The sequence below is a fragment of the Crocodylus siamensis genome, chromosome 15 (assembly GCF_052110815.1).
Source record: "Crocodylus siamensis isolate JL-2025a chromosome 15, ASM5211081v1, whole genome shotgun sequence".
Lineage (NCBI taxonomy): Eukaryota > Metazoa > Chordata > Crocodylia > Crocodylidae > Crocodylus > Crocodylus siamensis.
Genome location: NC_143409.1, coordinates 25,258,631 through 25,278,619, shown reverse-complemented (window position 1 = coordinate 25,278,619; position 19,989 = coordinate 25,258,631). Strand labels below are relative to the sequence as shown.

The 19,989-nt window shown below is 42.4% G+C and overlaps 1 protein-coding gene across 1 annotated transcript; it reads left to right on the top strand.

Annotated features, from left to right (window-relative positions):
* Positions 1 to 311: 311 nt before the first annotated feature.
* On the top strand, positions 312 to 15,981 carry RSL24D1 (ribosomal L24 domain containing 1). Its single transcript, XM_090029235.1, has 6 exons — positions 312 to 467; positions 3,725 to 3,838; positions 10,567 to 10,639; positions 11,578 to 11,641; positions 12,081 to 12,166; positions 15,489 to 15,981. Exons 1-6 carry the CDS (start codon positions 387 to 389, stop codon positions 15,560 to 15,562), a joined length of 492 nt encoding a protein of 163 aa, XP_089885361.1. The 5' UTR covers positions 312 to 386; the 3' UTR covers positions 15,563 to 15,981.
* Positions 15,982 to 19,989: the final 4,008 nt, after the last annotated feature.

The window sequence follows — 19,989 nt, the reverse complement described above, 5'->3', positions numbered from 1 at the left end:
TCTGAGGCATCAGCTGCACAGGCACCAGGTAAAGATGCTAGGAAATGGAGCTCTTCTGTGTCTCCAGAGCTCCCAGCCTCTGGCTGTTGTCAGAATGGGAGGCGGAAAGAGCTGTCTGGGATTTTTCCAGGCCCCCTGGAAAGCGAGGCAGGTGTATCGAAGTCCCTTCCCTAGGTGGGAAGGCTCCAGTCCACCCAGCCTTCAGCGCCAGCGGCGCACCCCCAAGCACAAGCTCCCTCCTTCGCCGCTCCCACTCCGAAAGCAGCGTGGGGCGGAGCCCGAGAGGAGCCGCCCGGGGCAGCAGGGGGCGCTGGCAGGAGACGCGGGGCCGCGAGTGACGCTTCCGGCGGGGTCCATCACTTCCGGCGGGCGACGAGGTCGGCGCGATGCGCGTGGAGCGCTGCTACTTCTGCTCGGGGCCGGTCTACCCGGGACACGGCGTCATGTTCGTGCGCAACGACTGCAAGGTGCCCCTCGCTGCCGGGCCGGGGAAAGGGGGGCGGGGCCTTGTTGGGCGGCTGCTGCATTTCCGCGGCCCGTGGCGCACAACGGGAGCCGCCGCGTGTCAGGCCGGAGCGGCTCCGCGTCGCACAAGGCAGGTCTCGGCGGCCCGTGCTTTAGTGCTCGTGGTCCCGAGGCCGTTGTCATCTGCCAGCGCCAGAGCCGCCGCCCCGGCCGGGTTTTCTCGCCCTTCCTTACCTCTGAGCCGCCGCCGCCGGCGGCGGCGGCCTGCTAAGCCTGGTGCGCGCCCGCTTCCAAAACGCCCGTTTTCTTCCCGCCCCGTCCCCTCCACCTTCGTCAGAGCAGCTGACGATACTGCACTGGGCCTCTGGGCCATTGATCTCGTTGTGCGGATCCGCAAGTGGAAGTTCACTGTAGCTGCGCTCGGGAGTGTTTTCTGAGCCGCAGACCCTGGGGGAGAGAAATTTAGAGAGAGAATAATCCCAGATTGTGAACATGAATTGCAGATATTTTGTGGGGGTGGAGGTAGTGGACAACAATGTATGACTACAGTCAGAGACGAATGTTTAAGCCAAAAGTAAGGGTGCTACATCACCTGCATGGCTGCATCAGGAGGGCAGGCTGGCTGGCTTGATTAAAAAAACCTAATTCGGATAACATGAAGTCAGTATATTTTTTGGTGTCCTGAAGGTGTGGGCTCTTGCTGATGGCCTTGAACCGGCAGCAGGACCCCCTTGACTCTAGCATTCTTTGGCTGAAAGTAAGGAAGGCCACCCTGGGGCTCCTGTACACATGCAGGGAGCCTGGAAGTCCAGTGTGTCAGACAGACTCAAATCAGCCAAGTCTGTTGGAGTGTGGAAATGAATGCACTCTGGCAGACTGTAGTGTCAGGTGTATCAGCATCCCCATGCTGAAAATGGAACTATAGCTCATCAAACAAGCTTTAGTTCAAAGCGCCCTGCTGTCATTTTTTCAGTGTGGAGACTGATAGATGTGATGATCAGGCACTTTTAATTGGTGCAGCTTGCTAATTAAAAGTGTGTGCATGTGTCTGTCTGTCCAGTGCTTCCTGGCAAGTGTAATGCCCCTAGAGACTAACTGGTTCAGAGAGGCATGAGTTTTTGTAGGCATCCACCTACTTCATCTCTAAGATGCAGTAGGCATCTACCTATTTTGTCTCTAAGATGCCACCCTGCCCTACCCCCTCTGTCTGATTTCAGACTAACACTGATAACCACTTTTAGTGTTCTTGTGATGTATTTAGATTCCAAGTTTACAGTAGTAGGAGATACTGGAGAGAGTTCCTTTAATTCCTATTGATTAGGATACTGATTTTTAAATGATTGAATCTTGGATTCAGCCCTAGAGGCAGAACAGTTGCAGTCTAACAGCATGTACTGGTATTTTTGATAGTGCAACCCTTGTTATGTCTGTTTATGCCCTGTGTCTATATATAGTAGAACTTGGAGATTTTTGTGCTGTGCAGATAGAATTTTACCCTGTTGGAAAAGCACTACATCCAGATATAGAAAATTGTTTGCAGAACAGTTTTGGTTTTGTAAATATTGCTGCGGGGATAATTCACTTAACTGTATATCCCAATTTTCCAACCAGCTGCTTGTTTAGAATTGATTGTATATATTTGTGAACACTCCTGCCTTATTGATACTGAGGATACTGTAAAAAAAAAAAAAAATAACGAAAATATCTTTTTGTAAAATAAAAACACAAATAATGTTTTGAAACTTTTTTTCTGCAATATCAAGTTCACAATGCCATCATCTCAGAAGATATTTATCTATAGTATATATTATTCTATTCTATAACACAATATACAGTATAACTTTATACTAATTCACATATCTAGATATTAACCTTATTTTCCATGATGTTTGGTACACTGGAGGGTAGCCTATTCATTACTGTGTAACAAAATTATTGCTTAATCACTCTCAGAAATATGTATGTGTGAGAGTTGTGCAGGGAACAACCAGCCTATTATATTGATTTAGTATTTTTAGTCAAACTTCCAGTGAAGCTATGTGCATTGTATGCATGACTCTGAAATTAGATGCCTTACTGAAGATTAAATAGTCTATTTATTACTCTACATATGCTTAGTTTAGTCCATAAATACTCTTTTTTCTGTTAAGTGGTAAGGGAAGCTTACATCATGTCTATATTAGGTGTGCTTTACTATTAGACTATTCCAGTAAAGCATTCCTAGTCTGGATGTAGCTATGCTAGTATAATTGTCTCTTTACCATGGACTTCAGCCAGTACAACTAAATGGTCAGGGGTCATGCCATATACTTGAAATAGGTGTACCAGTAAAAGTCTGTAGTGCAGAGACAGCTTAGTGAACCATGCCCTAGTATTTGGTAGATTATACTGCAAAGTCAAAAATAAAATTTGGTTTTCAAAGTTATGAGGATGAGTAATTGTATATGCTTAATTGCTGCATTTAAAATGAAATTAGCAGAGCAGTTTTCCTCACTTGTATAAGTCAGTGCAAAGTGGAATGTAAAATACAATTTTAGAATTAACCATTTTGATAAATGCCAGTTTCTAAAATCATGAATCAGATTTTTGTTGTTTTCTCATCTCTAAACAAAAAGTAAGTATACAAACCTTCCCAGACCACTTTTTACAGAAGAGGCTGGTCTGACAATCTCTGTGACTTGAATTTTGACTTTATTTTGTGATTTACAATGAATGGAGGTTGGTGCACGTGGATTAGGAGAGCTCTTACAAGGTGTCACTCTGCCCTGATTTCTGTTTAGGTACCTTGTTAGGTTCATAGGAGCTTTATTATTATGTTGTAAGAAGGGATATGTATACAAGAAATGAGTTTATTTAGTAGCTATCCACATTTGGGAAAACCTTAATCTTATGTTTCACATACTTGATGGGTAGCCTCATTAGCAGACTTACCAGGAAAGCCAAAGACTGAATGAGCGTGAAGACTGCATTAAGCTTTTAGGAAGTCTTTCATGTTTGGCTTTGGACTAAACAGCTTTGGCTATTTATTGGGGTGTAATTTCCAGGGAAGTTAGTTCTATGTGCTGTACTTCATAATTTTAGCCTGTTATTAATTTGGTTCTTCTCATAAGGGTAATATAATGGAAATAGTAATCTTTTAATTTGTCATGAGTAGTACCACTCTAGTAACGTAATTAAGATATAACATCAGATTTATTTTGAATTATGTAGAAATCAACATTCTTTGAGTTCAGATTTTTTTTGTTTTATCTACTTGTAGGTTTTTAGATTCTGCAAATCAAAATGCCACAAAAACTTTAAAAAGAAGCGAAATCCCAGGAAGGTCAGATGGACCAAAGCCTTTCGGAAAGCAGCTGGCAAAGAATTAACAGTGGTAAGAATGTGTGTACTATTTAGTAATTCACACTACACTGTAAATTACAAAGGCTAGTCTGTTTTTTTTAAATTCCAACTACAGATTAAAGTAGCATGAAATGTCAGGCACATGCTGTGCTTCAGGTATCTTGATCAGCCAGCTCACCCTGTGCAAGTGCTTCCCTGACCCCACAGGCAGGGAGTACCAAACCAGCACTTTGAAAATACCGTATTTTTCGGACCATAAGACGCACTTTTTCCCCCCCAAAAGTGGGGGGAAAACGAGGGTGCGTCTTATGGTCCGAAGGTGTGTGTCCCGGGGAGACGGGGCGGAGCTTGCCCGCGGAGGCGGTGGAGCCCGAGCGGGACATCCGCCGCTTGTTTAGACCAGAAGCCGGCGCCTGTGCCGGTGGCCGGGAGCCGGCAATAAAAATGGCCGGCCGGAACAGACGGGGCAGGAGTCTGAAGGAGGGACTCGCTGCCGCGGAGACTGAGGCTCCAGGAGGGGTGCGTCTTATGGTCCGGTGCGTCTTATGGTCCGAAAAATACGGTATAGCTTGGGCTTTCTGTTTTTCTTGCTAATAGGGCACAAATGAGGCAAGTTTTTCTTTGATGCTATAAAGATAGCTGTCCTTCACCCTCCCAAATTTTACTTCGGTCATAAACTATTTAAGCTTTTTGTACAATATCCGTGTTAAGATGTGTCTGATTTTACTGACTGCATTACTACAATAATACAAAAGCCAAGATTATGCACATTGTCTCGAATCACTGGTATCACTGGTATTGGCACGTGGATTAACTTCAATTTGGAGATGTTTGGCCCAAGTTTATCTAGCAGATCTTTGAATTTGCATTGGGTCTTCTGTTTATAAATCCTCTAAACTGTGTTCAGCAGGAAGGCAAAAGGGGATCCACTTGACAGTTTTTTTTTTTTCTTGGGTTTCTTCCTTTTCAGAGCAACTCTTTCCAAGCAAGGGAAAAAGGCCTAAAGTCACTGGGCCCATGAAAAAGATATTTTTCCACTGCCCAGAAGTAACCTCAGAACAGACCCAGTAGGTAAAACTGCCCCACACACTCCCCTGCATTAGGGCTCTCTAATCAGACTAAAGCAAGGTAGTCCTCCTGTCTACTTCTGTTTCTGAGAGGAGTGTTGGGGGTGTGCTGGACCAGAAAGCTGCACAGCATAAGGCAGCTTCTGCCTACCTTAGGCTGATGAGAACCATAAAATGGAAGGAGCATGGAAGTGGCATAGCCCTTTCTGGGCTGGCTTTGCAGCATGGAGCAGTTTCATCATGGTTCCATAGCCCTTTCTGGAAGCACCAACAGTGGTTCTCAGCCAGGGGTAATACCTCATTCAGAAAAGTGGTGGGTGTCTTGACCCTGAAAAAGTTGAGAACTACTGACTTAGAGTGAAAACTTAATAATTAAACTGTATCTGCATCTTGGGAATGGAAATGATGATTTAACTAGCTGGTTAAATCAGGTTCACAAATCACAAAATTACCCATTACTGTTTTCTTGGTTACGGCTGTAATTGGTAACTTTTGAGTGGTTACTCGTGGAGGTAGATGGATCAAACTAACCAAGCATACCAATTTGTTGTTAACATTTAGCATCACAAACTGATTTTCCAGTAATGAAAGCAGTATTAACCGACTACTATAAATGTTGTGGATTTACTCTGTATCTATAAGATGCTTTGACCTTTCCATATGGGAAGAGGATTTATGAGGAAAGTCTTCCCACCACATGGACCATTTCAAAGCATGAAATGCACTTTAAAAAGAATTATATGCTTAAAGAATTAGGAGTGAGAAAAAAATTATATAATATAAATATATTATGTAGTTAGGGCAGTCCTGAGCTAGTTTTTAATTGGCTTTTATTAACAGAAAAACAATACAATACTGTTTGGACACTGTTAATGTTCTAATACTGTCTCTGGAAATTTCCTGGATATTATCGGGCCAGCTGCCAAGAGCATGATTTTATTGTGGCTGTTGGGCCTAGTCGTTAATTAGCATTTTACATGTTTTTTTTCTTTTGGTTTCAGATTTAGCCAGAGTAACTTGCTCTTTGGCATTACCTTTATAAAAAAGATCTCACATAGATGTGGGGTATTGTAAGTTTTTTTTAATAGATCTAAATGTGTCCTTTTAATGAGTATTATGTCAGAGACCATATGGAAACACAGGAATTTTTTTCTAGTTAGTCTTAATTTTTTCAAAATACGGCTTGTGGGAGATCCTCTCTGAGTAGACTTCTGTAATTATAAATATTATGTTCTCGAAATGGGCTCTGTTCTCTATTTTGAACAGTTAAACCATCTATTCTCACCAATGGTGACACCAAGTCTTTTGAAGGGTGCTGTGAGATGTGAGGAATTAAGCTTCATGTAAAGAGATAAGCAGATAGGAGTAGGCTCAGGCTTGTCCCTGTCTGGATGATTCCCCATCCCCACTGCCAGGCTCATCTGCAAGGAAATAAGCTCTGTAATCTGTAAACTAGTTTTTGGCAATTGAGTGCCATTCAATTCACAAAAGCTGTGGAGGGGTACCTTGAGTCCCAAAAAATTTGAAAGCAACTGAGTTAAACACACTGAATATACTCAAGTTATTTACCCCTTTTTCTGAAATGTGACTTGTTATTAAAACGGCATTGTAAGCCTTTGCTTGAACTTTCCAGATCATGCTATTTGCAAGGCCCCTCTGTACGATCACCATTGTTGTAGCTCCCTGTGTCTTGTGCTCAGATGCTCCAACATCTCATCCTGTTTGAAGCTAATAAGATCTGTCTGCTGGCATGAGCCAGCAGTCTGGACCTTTATCCACCTGCTGTGCATCTCAGTTGCAGATATTCATTACATCTTAGAAAATTTAGTACCCTGTTGATTTGTTGTGGCCATTTGTGTAGCAGAGTTGACACAGGTGACATGAATTCCTGTTTAAAACCAGATAGAAGCTGACTTGTAGTACTTCCTTGTGATCTTGAAGTGGCTGTATGCGGTACTTGCCTGATTTACAGGTTATTTGATTTTTTTTTTTTTTTGGTATAGAAAGAATGGTCTGAAGATCTTAGTTTAGTCTGCAGGTGGCCACCTGTAACACAGATGCCACAAATGGCACAGGCAGCTTCTGTGTGGCATGCAGCAGATCAGGGAGGGGATGGGGCGGGAGGGCAGGAAGAAGCAAGCAGAGCAGGAGATCAGGCAGGGAGCCCAGAGTAGGGAGCAGAAAGCAGAGGAAGACCATCATGGTGGCACGTGGGGAGGGTGCAGGGTTAATTTGTGGCATACCTCCAAAAAAGTTGCTCTCACTGATTTAATCTATTTTCATCTTGTCTAAGGTCCCACATACCATTTTATGCTTGATCATATTCTATTTTAGGAGCCAAAACTCTAGGTGTAAAGAAAAGAAAGAAGCAAACTAAAGATTTTTAGACAAAGTGAAAACTATCAAGTACAGGCAAAAGATACAGGCGATTGTTTTGTATCTTTGAAAAACAGCAAGATGAGAATAATACTTGGATCTTCAGGTTTCCTATTAACATGGAAAACAAACCCAAATGGAATGTGTGAAGAGCTGTACGTCTGTAGTTTTACATAACAAGCTGCAGTGCAATGTACTGCATTGAACACTGTCTACTGGTATATAGCTGCTTTCGGTATTGCCAGTGAGATGCTGCCATTTTTCAGTTCAAAGTTGCCCTTTGTTTCAGGCAGCCAGAATACTTACAGCAAATGAGCGGTGCTGTTAGCTGTCAAAATACTGAAATCCAGAACTGCTGAATGCATACCAGCGTTGCTCAGTTGTGGGCTATATCCCTTAAGGAGCCCTCTTGCGGGGGCTGAGAGCCTTTGGCAGGCACTTTGTGCATATGGGCAAGAGTTTAACTCCTTTTTACTAATGCATGACTGGGTGCTCTAGGGATTTCTTGCTGCTGTACAAAGATGAGGCTTTTTTGTGCTATTTTTCTTTTCTGGTGGGAGGTTAGCCAGCTTGTCTGAGATCTTAGGTCCAAACCTCTTTCACAGGTTGGCGATGACCGACATCATTAAATTGCTTATATCAGTATACCACCAAGCAACCCCCCCGGTTCTCCCCCCCCCCCCCCCCAAAAAAAATTTACAAAATTATTTTCCCCACCAAAATACGTTGACATAAACCTTTTGTGAATTCCTGTTGCATGGACAGCTTTTTACATCAAAGCTACAATTTTTCCTCTTGAAATAGTTCTAATGTAATTTTAGTTTTACACTCAGACAAAATAAAATGTTTTATCCAGAAAGGTTTTGAGCACCTCTAGATTTTTGTAATAATGGAAAACCAAAGAAATTTTCGGTTTTGATTTGATCAGTTTGATCAGTGAACTGACAACTAAGTTGTTGATGTAGTTCTTTTCTAATTGGTGCCATTCAGGGCTACTCTGAAAAGTGTTGTGCTCAGTCCTAAATGAATCTTGGCATTTCTTTCATTCTCCTGTTTCACAGATTGATTGATTACAAGGGCTATTTTTCAGCTGCAAGGATTTTGTGAGCCTTAATTTTTGTGTAGCGTACTTTCCTATCATTGGCTGAAAGGCATTATAGGTTGAGAATAGTCTCTTTCTTGTACTGTCTAAGTAAGAAATTGTGGCACTGGTACAGAGAAACATTTACTAACTTATTACTGTGATCTGTTTTATAGGTAGAACTAACCACACTCAAAAAAACACTTATCCTACCACATCAAAGAAAGAAAGGGAGTGGAGAGAGCTTGTTCTGGGAGTTTCCCAGCTGGTGCTGGAGGGTGGGGTGGGTGGATTGGAGCGTGCCCCCCTGCCTTGCCTCACCCTCCAGCACTGGCTGAAGAAATCCCAGATCAAACGCCATCTGCTCTTACCCTCCTCCCATTGTGAAAATAGTGCTGGGGCTGAGAGGCAGTGCAGACAGAAGTTACTGAGGGTGCTCCATTTTAGAGCATTTTTGCCTGAACCTTATGCAGTGAGGGTTCAGATTTTTGCAGGATCAGCTGTCTTTGAAGCACTCTCTAGCCATGCACTTCTATTTGTAGAGCACTTTCAGGGCCCAGATTGGGCAAAAATTATCACTTCTGTCTGTGCCTATAGGTTTCCTGTATTTCTCTCATACTTCTAAATATTGTGTGTGTGTATGTGTGCGCACACGTGTGTAGACTGTGCTAGTCTCCTAGATTGTTTGGTACTGAGCGAGAGAGTGAGCGCCAGGACACAATGGCTTAGCCTTTAGCACTGCATTCTTTTTTCCTGCTGCTGAGGTACTTAATCAAATGACGATGTTGAGATACAGCAATCCTTTAAACTCCGCTATTCTATTTACAGCTTAGCACTGCAGTTTCAGCACACAGAATAAAAACATTGTTTCTTCAGCCTCCGTTTTTCAAAACTGATTCTTGGAAAGATTTCTTAGCAAAAACTGTGAATGATGGTTGCTTGTATAAGAACACATAGAAGTGGTGTTTGGGCATTTGTCTTCTCATACAAGAATGGAAAGTGAGAGGATAAAAGCCCAGGAAGTACTTTGGTAGTGGTTCTCTGCGTGTCTTTAGACAGTCCACTGTGAGGGTAAGTGTCCATGCACTGCCTTGGTGGATATAGTCTATTTGCGTAGGTACATTCAGATAATCTGGAAGAATTCTCCTGGGTTTGTTTTTCTGGTAGAAGGAAAACCTGAACGGACTTGTCTTGGGCCATCAGCTCTAGGAGTTGGTATACCCAAATGACGTGCCCGGTAGGCATTAGGCAGCCTTTGGACTTTTCTGTTCAGGGTATAAAGCAACTACTACTCAGTTGAGTTGGGAAGAAATCTCTCTCCAGGAGTCAATCCATCTACAATTGTCTGTCTCCTCTTTCTATATTTCCAATCTTCTTCCACTGTTTCCCACTGCCCAGCCAAAAGAGTCTTGTAGCCCTTTACCCCTGCACATGCATTTGAATACTGAGCCCCTGAAGAGCCAGGAGGTTACAGTGCTGACACTGCAGTCAGGGAGCTGCTGTGCACACATGTAAGCATGCTCTGCAAGCTCCCTCAGTCTGCTTGGGGACAAGTGGCATCAGCGCAGAGCAGCCCTGATTGGCTGACTCAGACTGCTCAGGGTCAGTTGGTCTGCCTGCAGACAATATGGGGGATTGTGAAGCGGGGGGGAGGAGGGCATACTCTGTTTTCTGCTCAACGGGAGCAGTAGAGTCCAGCCCAAATAGCAGAGTCTCGTGGTGGTGGTTGGGGGACAGGAGGTGGTTCAGGAGCAAAGCACCCTGAGATCTGCAGGACTCTTCTGTGGCTTCTCTTGGAGGAGAACATGTTTGTTTCCCTCTCCTAGGAGAAACTCTCAGTTCAGGTGCAGGGACACTTAGTCCCAGCTGTGTGTGTGGCCCTGGGTGTTTTATGTACCCCCAAGGCTTTGGGATCACAGCAGCCGAGATCCTCAGGTCTTGGGTGTTTCATGCTGTACATGGTGCACCCCTGTGGCTGGGAGCCCTGTCAGCTGTTGGGGTTTTGCAGCCACAAGGGAGGCCCTGCTACACGTGCAAATTAAAGCTTGATAGCAAAGAGCTATAAAGTTAGTACATATTTTTGAGGTCTGACTTTATAGCTGATTGGAACTTTTTATTTTGCACGTGGCATGTCTTGAGGTAATTGTGCAATGTGCGATATGTAGAGGAGGTCTGTGTATCATCCATCTAATGCTTCTAAATACAAGCTGTGTAAACTTATCTCGTTTAATTCAGGATAATTCATTTGAGTTTGAAAAACGTAGAAACGAACCAGTCAAATACCAGAGAGAGCTGTGGAGCAAGACTGGTAAGTCATTTTAGAAATGCCAACTTTTTCTATAAGGCAGGTACGAAAGAGTTCTTTCCATGCATAGTTTTCAGAAGGTTTCTTGAAACCTTGATCACATACTTATAATTAGTTTTTGGCAAGTAATAGGAACCTTCAGCCTCCAAATTAAAGGGTTTTTTTTAAATTGTGCATCTGTACTACTAAATAATGCTTGGTTTTTGAATAAGTAGCAAATTTTTTTTGCCATGCAATTTCCACTCCCAGTATAAAGGGATTATTGATTTTTCTGCTTTCAGAAAAGGAGTTATTACTTTAATCTGTTATTTTGTTACATATATAAATACCTCAGCATGATGCTTTAGTTGTCTTTGCATGTTTGCAATAAAAAGTAATAGGTTAATATGACAGCATGTTTGTCCTGTAGAGTTTATTGCTATGTCTGCCCTGCCTACTGTAGTTATAGCACTGTCAATCAACGTGGGTCTAAATCAGTCATTTATAAATCTCAGTAAGCATAAGCAAACATTCTTGTTCATAAAATAGAAGAAATAGAAATGAATTTTGTTAAAAAATTGTTCAGTGCCTCCAATTGCTAATATTCCTTTATATCAGGGATTTTCATTTCATGATTTTTTTAACATGACCAAATTTTTGAGAGGGACTGGTGGAACTGTGGGTTAGTAGTTCTGTTTAAACTTATTGTAAAAGGTAGTTGGAGAATAATAAGGAGCATCAAACTGGCTTTTAATGATGGCCATGTCCTGTAGAAGACACAACTTCTTTCCTTGTGCACAAATGGCATTAGATACGGTTTCCATTCTTGGGGCTGCATATATTACATTACCATAAAAACTCTTTAAAAAGAGTTTGGTTCAAATTATTTCACAGTTTTAATAATGAATTATTAAACCATATGCAGGTAAAATATGTTTAGAAATGTTTTTGCTTTGTTGTAGTTGATGCAATGAAGAGAGTGGAAGAGATCAAACAAAAACGCCAAGCTAAATTTATCATGAACAGGTGAGTAGGATGAAGATTTGTTGCAGTAGTACTGAGAGATCCAGGCCATGTTGTATTGAACAGGTGTTAAGTGAAAAAAATTCTCTTACTTGAAAGAAATGATGCTTAAAAAATGTAAATAGGTAATTGCTTCCTACACACAAATGTAGAACAAGGTCTTTTGTAACACGTTAGTTTGAAATGGGACAAACAAGTCTGCATAATGTTGACCGTCCATGCTGACTTACAGTAGAAGCTGTATTCTGAAACTTTGGCAGAGGGTAGAAACCCTGTTGTTCTGTTGATTCTCTCTCTCTCGTTTATTGTTTCCCATAAAATCCTAAAAGATGAACTATAAAGTTTTGCTGAGATTCAAAACATGCCAGGTATACAAATTATTATAAAACATACTTTTCATTTAGCAGATAATCTAATAAACAACAAACTCATTTTCCTATAGGTTGAAAAAGAGCAAAGAGTTGCAGAAAGTGCAAGATATCAAGGAAGTCAAGCAAAACATCCACCTTCTCCGTGCTCCTCATGCAGGTAAGAGCTGGTTTTGTCGGTTTGCTGGCAGAGTGGTTTGTGTATAATTCTATGAGCAATATTCATTACTTAATGATCCTCCCAGAGACAGAGAGAGGCAGGAGTGTTTATGGCCCCTTCATACTTGATCTTCATGTTCCTGACTGGGAAAATCGCTGCTGGGGGGTTCTACATTCAAAAGTTTTGGATCCCATCACCATTTTATATATATTTTTACTGAAAGAAATTGCTTTAGGAATCTAGTGATTTCCCAATTCAGAAAGATATATAAACTAATCAAACTGCTTTCCCAGGTCTATAGTTTTCCTAAACCTGTAGATCAGTTTAGCTTTTTGCATACAGAAAGCAGTCATTAAAACACAGCAGCCAACTTTCCTCCTTACCAGATATCATTTACACCCCAATTATGTGCAGAAAAACTCAAAATTATGCAAAATAACTTTGTTTTTTACAAGTTAAACTAAATATAACCTTTAGAAATATGTGCAGGTACTTTGTATGGTTAGGGTTAGGTGTGGGGTGCATGTGTGTGTAGGGGGGATTTGTGAAGGTGGGTGTATGGTGTTTGTGGGGGGATGTGAAGGAATGTAGGGTGTGTGTTTGTAGATGTGGGATTCTTGGGGAGTGTGTGATATGGTAGTATCTGGGGTTTGTGAAGAGTGTGGGCAAGTCTGGGGGGTATGGAAGGGTTTGGGGAGGTGTAGGGGGTTTGTGGGTAGGTGTGGGTAGCAGCAGGCCCTTGGGGTGCTCATGGCCATGGCAGGCAGAGCCCCTGGTGGTGCTTGCCTGTGGGTGAATCCCACGGCCTGCGTGTGCTGGCATGGAGCTGGCCCAGCCTGCTAGTGCACGCCTTTGAACCATACTGGGCTGGCTCCATGCCAGCACATGAGGCTTGTGGCACTGCAGCCAGGAGCTGCGCACCATCGGGCTGTGTAGGCTCTCTGCCTTCATGTGCAGGTTTCTGCTGGAGTGCTAAAAGATCTGCATGGAGGCGTGGAGCCAGCCAGCCTGGCCTGATGGTGCATGGAACGGGAGCTGTGCACCTTTGGGCTGGACGAGCTCTGTGCCTCGATATGGGGCTTCCAGCACTCCAGCAGGAAGCCGCATGTGGAGGCAAGCAGGAGCCTGCCTGGCCCAGTGGTGCATTCCTCCATGTGCAGCTTCCTGCCCAGCCCAGTGGCGCATGGCTCTCGGTCCACATGCCATCAGGCTGGGCTGGCCCTCCGTGTGGGCCTTCCAGTGCTCCAACAGGAAGCTGCACATGGAGGCACAGAATTGCGTGCCATTGGGCTGGACAGGCTCCTGCTTGCCTCCACATATGGCTTCCTGCTGGAGTGCTGGAAACCCCATGTGCAAGCATGGAGCGGGCCAGCCTGATAACGTGTGACCCACACCCACCCACACACCCCCATGTCTACCCTCAAACCTCACCGTGTGTGCTGCGCCACCCTCACCCACTCCCCCGCAGGCAGGAACTCTCCTTCCCACTTACCTAGCTGTCCAGTAGCACAGCTCTGTGCTTCTACATCATGGGGTTTCCAGATGGAGTGCCAGGAACCCCACAGAGGTGAAGGCACAGAGCCTGCTGTGGTTAAATTATAGAAAATTATGTGGTTATGTGCAGTCATACCTTTTATGTGCAACATTGTGTGGGTACATAATTTCCCAGTATGTAATCATTACCTTTTTGCCCTGTGCTGCTCTTACACTAGTTCACTATCACCTTGCATCATTTTGTTGTATGCCCACACCAAAAAAAAACTGTGAGGCTGCAGAGGGCCCTAGGTTGTATGTGTGTGTGTGTTGGAGGGGTGGCAGGGAAGGCAGCAAAGGAAAAGTTGCTTGACCAGCCCCTGCATCCCCCACTGCCTGTCCTCTACTATTGCTTTCCCCAAGGTAGTGGTGGGGAGATAAATTTAAGATGATTAGATTCCAATAATTAGATTCTATACATAGAAATTATAAAAAAAAAAATTATAAATTTCCTATGTATAGAATATAATTATTGGGGTATTGTCTTAAATTCAGGGTAATCTTGGATTCAGGTAAATAGTTTATTAAAGTTGTATGTCCCAATGTGTGGTAGTTAAATTAGTAGACAGTGAAACCAAACTATAGCTGAAAGTTGGACAGATAAGAAATTTGTACTCCCTATTTGTAAGTAAAACTTTTTTTTTCAAATTGACTTGCAAATATTTTTCTTCTGATCCTAATTCCTTACTATAAACAGTTCTATGTCTTAAACGGTGCTGGTAAATTGTATTATATAAGGTAGTTCTAGTGAGCTGCTATTTTTTTTAAATGTTGTTTTAGGGCACATTTTCAAATGAGCTCCTTTTTGTCCACATAGCTGTGTGCAAATTGGGTAGCTAAGCAAGTGTAAACTCAAGGTTATTTGGGATGCATATATAAAATGGAGAGTAGCTCAAAATAACTCGTCAAATATTGCTTGATAAAAGCTGTTGGTAAATTAATCTTATTGCATGTTCATGTGACAAATTTAAAAAAATAGCGTTATAACCATTTCAAACAAGGAAATGTGAAGTATGTTACACTGTTCGTTAGAGCACATTGACTTCTGCCTTACAGCTCACTTGCAGTGTGTAGTTTAATACATGTGTATAAATAGGAACAGTAGTTTTGCCTGTTTTTTTTTTTTTAACTATTTTATCCACACTTGAGGTCTTTTTTATTAGGGAAAGAATTCTGTTAGATCTGAAGGAATAAGCAGTGGTCTCCCAGTTCTGTTTCTTTTAACAAAGGAGTGTGGCATAACAATGTGTAATATTCCCTTTTCCCAAGGGCTTGTTGTGTTGTTGCTTCAGTGCTCCCAGCCCTGCTAGCAAAAGAATGCAGGATTAGTAATCAATCCTGGATTTTTTTAATATTATGATAGTGCTGAGCATTGCCATTAGGCCTCAAACACAGTGTTTGTGAGAATTTAAAAATATTTTTCTGGGCATGGTCTAGGAACCAGCTTATCTTTTAAAGATGACACTCTTCTTTCTGCTTTTATGTGAAGTTCTGGTTTATATTACCAAGGGGTAACAGATCTCCATTGTGGTGCTGAGTGCATTATACCAAAATTAGGTTAGTTTTAGTTATTGCATATACATAGTAACTGCTCTGCTTTTTATTAAAACTATTCCTCAATATGTACAGGTGGTGATAAAGTTGTATAACAAATATCTGTCCCTTGAGTTGTGTATTAGACCAGGGGTTTGCAGCCTATAGCCCAGGGAGGCTTTGCCCACATAGTAGCTGGGCTGTGAGGAGTTATACCCACATTTTAAAATGATCTTGTGTTTATTTATTTCTGAAGGCAAAGCAAAACAGCTGGAGGACAAAATGGTACAGAAGCTACAAGAGGAGGTGGCTATGGACGAGGATTCCTAAAGTTGTACATTTTCTGTTCTTGCCTCTTTGGTGGTAGACTATCCATCCATCCCCTACTGCCACATTCAGAATTGGACATCTGCATTATTGAGTTGCTTTTTATATGCATTCACTGAAATAAAAGGTGATTTAAATGCATGCCCAATTCCCCTCTTTTTCTGTATTTTGTCACCTGTGAAACACCAAGTATTGTAAATGTTTGATTGCATATTTTAAGGTAAGGAACCTGTCTCTGCCTAATATTTGAAGAAAAATACCCTTTATTGAATAGTAGCTGTTTTGTCAGTAACTCAGTACCATTTGCAATTACAAATGTGAGGTAATGGATGTGAAACAAGTTGTCCTATAGATTTTGACAATACTTGCAATTTTGTAATCATGCAAAACACATTGTCAATAAATAAATGAATACAACATTTCATTTGAGATAATGCCTGTCCTTTATCGTCTGGGAGGGATGATTTAATTACCTGTTTCTCTAATAATTCAAGGTATAATTAGCTTCATTGGCAATTTTCCTTATTGGCCCAGGGCTTTTCTAATTTGCTATGCCATTCTGTCCACTGGTGAAGGGGGATTAATTCACCGTAATGTTTACAAGGTATGGTAATTTCAAAGGCTTTCTATATTTATTACAATGGACTAATTGCTTTTACTGTATTCCATACATGGAAATACAGAACTTAATATGCAACAACGTGTCACTATTTGTGTTCCTTCTTTTTTGTATTCCAGTTACTTGTTCTTTGGGTGCGGGGGGAGGAAGGGGGTCAAAGGCTGTTTAATCTTAGAACAGCTAACGCTGGTACAAATATTCAAACTGGTGGCATCTTGTTTGGAGATTAAGTCATTACCTCTGTAACAAGTGGAACTTGAAAGTGTGCCACATAACCAGGCTGATTCAAAGGTACAATACCTTTCGTTTACCCATTTATGCTGCAATTTAGTGCTCAATTATTTTGCCAGAGAAGATCATATTAAAGTGTTGAAGAGTCATTTAAGTGGGTAGACGCGTCTTCCTTCAGTTTATCATCAGTGTCGTATTCAGATAAAAGCTTTAAATACTTGACCACTTATTTATAACATAGTGAGCAGGGAAGCTTATCAGAACCACTTAAAGTAGTGGTTAATTTCTTGGTACTGCAAGCTGTGTTGAAAATAGTAATTTAATTTTTTTACGTTATTCCTGATTTGAGCAAAATTCAGGTAGAAAATTACCATGTATTGGAATTGATACATCAATATGTTGTGTGTGTTAAATTCCAAATTTTAAATTGTCTGGTAAAAGTTGTATTGGATGTCGAGGTGCACTGATGCATTGGTCTGATATCGGATCAGTAATGATATACTGGCTGTATTGGATCAGTAAAGAAAACTAGCTGTATTGGATATCGGCCCAATAGGGCCAATAATTTGACCAATAAATGTCCGTGCTGTGTGCAGCTGCAGCGCAGCACTCAGGCAGCGAGGAGCAGAGCTGGCAGTATGGAGAGCTTCCTCCAGCTGGTATGTCCGGTGTGGCGGGAGGGAAGGGGAATGGAGGGGTGGCAGATCAATGCCCCCTGTGGTGAAGGAGGGGACAAGGGCAGGGGCAGGCTGCATCCACCCCAGATTTCACCGCTGCTCCACTCCCAGCACCACCAGCTGCTCAGTGCAGCCCCAGCTCTTCTTGGCACGTGTGAAGGCAGAGTGTTGAGCTGGTGCTGCTTTGGGCAGCTGGTGGTGGCAGTGGCACTGGGAGTGGAGCGGCAGTGAAATCTGGGGTGGATGCAGCATCCTCCCAGTGCTGCTGGTGCCTGCTCCAAGCCCAGCCCCTGCCAAGAAGATCCCTGTGCAGCCCCAGCTGCTGCATGTCCCACCCAGCGCAGATCTGGGCGGTACATGCCCTCCATGCCCTCCTGGAGCAGCCCCCCACCCCCAAGGTAGAGCCCTGCCCCTGCCCCCTCCCTGCCCTATCCCCTCCCTCACTGCAGGAGGCATTGATCTGTGCCCCCCTCCCCTTCCACTACACTGGACTTACAGCTGCTTCCAGCTGGTATCGGAAATTGGATCGGTATTGGCCAATGTGCCTCCTTAAATATCAGCTATTGGCATCGGCCCTAAAAATCTCTGTTGGTTCATCCCTAATTGGATGTGTAAGTTGCAGAGAGAGAGGTAGTTAGCCAGTTGGTCTGAAGTCTGTCAGAAGGCAGGGTAGATATATGCACCTTTACAGACTAACTGAGATGCATATAGAGAACATGCTTTCATGATCCCAAGTTTACTTCATCAGACATTGTGAAAGGGCATATAGAAAGCAGGGTAAAAGGAGAGAGAAATTTAGAATGCAAAAGATGAGAGAGGGAAAGAGACAGGGTGGGGGAGCAGTGGTAGGACAGCAAGAAACGCACATTAAACCTATAGGAATAAAGGGGAAGCTAATCCCGGTAACGTGATAAGAATCCATAGTCTCTGTTTAATACATACTTAACACAGTCCACTTTATGGCTGATTTCTTGTTCAGTAAGTAGTTCCTTGTATGTCTAAAGTCGTCTTCTTATGCAAAACAAATTTGACAGATGATCTTTATTGGGAACAACAAAACTGGAGATAATTCTTCAAAATCTGTATATTTTAAAGATAAGAATAATTACAGTTGATATACAATAGCAAGATGTAGCTTGACGTCTCAGCTAAAGCATATGTTGACATACAGCGTGCTGATAAAGGATTTCTAGTCATAAAGGCATGAACACACTCTGACTGAATTATACCTTTCCGATGTAATATTCAGAGAAATGCTGGAAAAAATGAGTGCAGCTAATCTGAGGGAAGAAATTCTGCTTTGCAAGGTTTTTATTCATGGTAATCCTACCAATGGGCTGTAAAGAAAGTTAGACATTTACTGGGGTTAATATAGCAAAATTGAATAATTTTCTCTCTTGAAAACCTTACTTTTGCATTTACTGCCTGTATGGGATGGTGTTTTTGTGGCTGAATCAAGTCAAAGAATTATCTGGTCCTGGGGTGAAGATGATGAAATTGATTCCAGAAATGACAGATACAAAGATTGGCTGCAGTGATGACAAGAGCCTCAAGGACTGTGGTGAGGCCTTGTTACAAACCAGAAAAAGATTAAAGTGTGACCTTGCATGATAGATGACTGGTATTTGTCTAACAGATCGATGTGACTGTTTTTGTGGGGTTTTTTGTTTTGTTAAATTTGTTAGATAAATTACACTGGTTTTGTTGTGGCCACCTGTTTGTTTTGACATTTTAATATTTGCCATAACAGTACATTTGTTCTTTGAAGAAGCTGTTTATTAAGTGAAGAAAGCACTTTATGCTGTAACTATCATGCTGTTATGGTGTGATGGCTGACATTCTCTCTGGTTTAAGCCACTCTGCTTGGCTTGGACTACTTAGATTCATTATGTCAGAGAACAAGTGAGAGAGAGCATGACTAGTGGTTAGGCATTCATTTGGTTTCTGTATCAAAGGCTGTTTATGTATCTTACATTAAACAGGCTCTGGATAACAGGGTAACCTATGGGAGGATGAGATGTCTCGGACACTCGCCTCCACACCCTTCCCCTCCTCTCAAGTCCAGGCAGAGCTGGAGGCAGGGTGGCATGGTGCACTGGGCAGGTGAGCAGCAGTGGTGCCTGCCTGGTGTACTGCACCCTGTGCCCCTGTGTTCCTGGGATGCTTATTTTAATTCTCACCAGCAGGCTGGGACTGGCCTCCAAAATCCAGGATTGTCATAGTTAAACCAGGATGTATGGTCACCTTATAGATAAAAAGTCTCCTTCAGTCATCTTCTGAAAGAAAGGACTCAAATAGAAAGATAGCTAGAAATCTCAAGTGGAGGCAGATGCCTCCTGGGTGAGCTGAGTAAGGCTTTGAAGTACTAGAGAGGAGTGGTACTTGAGGCACATCATTGTCCTCAGCCCTCCTGTTGGCTAGTTTAGGGGGCTCCCTGCTTAACATGGATATTTGTTTAGGGATCCTGTTCCAAGGCAGGGAACCTACATGCCTAATTCAGGATTAGAATTAAGTACCCATGTTCCTTTATGGATTTGGTTCTTAATACTATAGTTACTGTATTTCTTAGTTTTAGTTTTATGAACACCTCTTTCCATAGTCAATCAGTCCACACTGCTGAAATGTGCAAGTCCTATCTAATTCATGACAGGCAATAAAATAAATGGTAATCATTTTGGCTGCTGTGCTTCAGTGACTCTGTTCTTCATCCAGCTGGCCAAACAGATGTATAGGTTTAGCAAAATGTATCTCTTTTAGATGTTCTTCAGTTCAATTCCCGATTCCTTCCTCTGGATGGATGTAAAGAACATCAGAAAATGGAGTTGGCTCATGTCTGCTAGTGATGAATGATGAAGTTGCTAGGAGTCGGGGATGGGGAAACAGTGACTGGAGCATGCCTGGGG

Coding starts and splice junctions, on each gene's coding strand:
- RSL24D1 (XM_090029235.1), top strand. CDS start 387: ATGCGCGTGGAGCGCTGCTACTTCTGCTCGGGGCCGGTCTACCCGGGA. Junction 468..3,724: donor TCGTGCGCAACGACTGCAAG/GTGCCCCTCGCT, acceptor ATCTACTTGTAG/GTTTTTAGATTCTGCAAATC. Junction 10,640..11,577: donor AGAGCTGTGGAGCAAGACTG/GTAAGTCATTTT, acceptor GCTTTGTTGTAG/TTGATGCAATGAAGAGAGTG.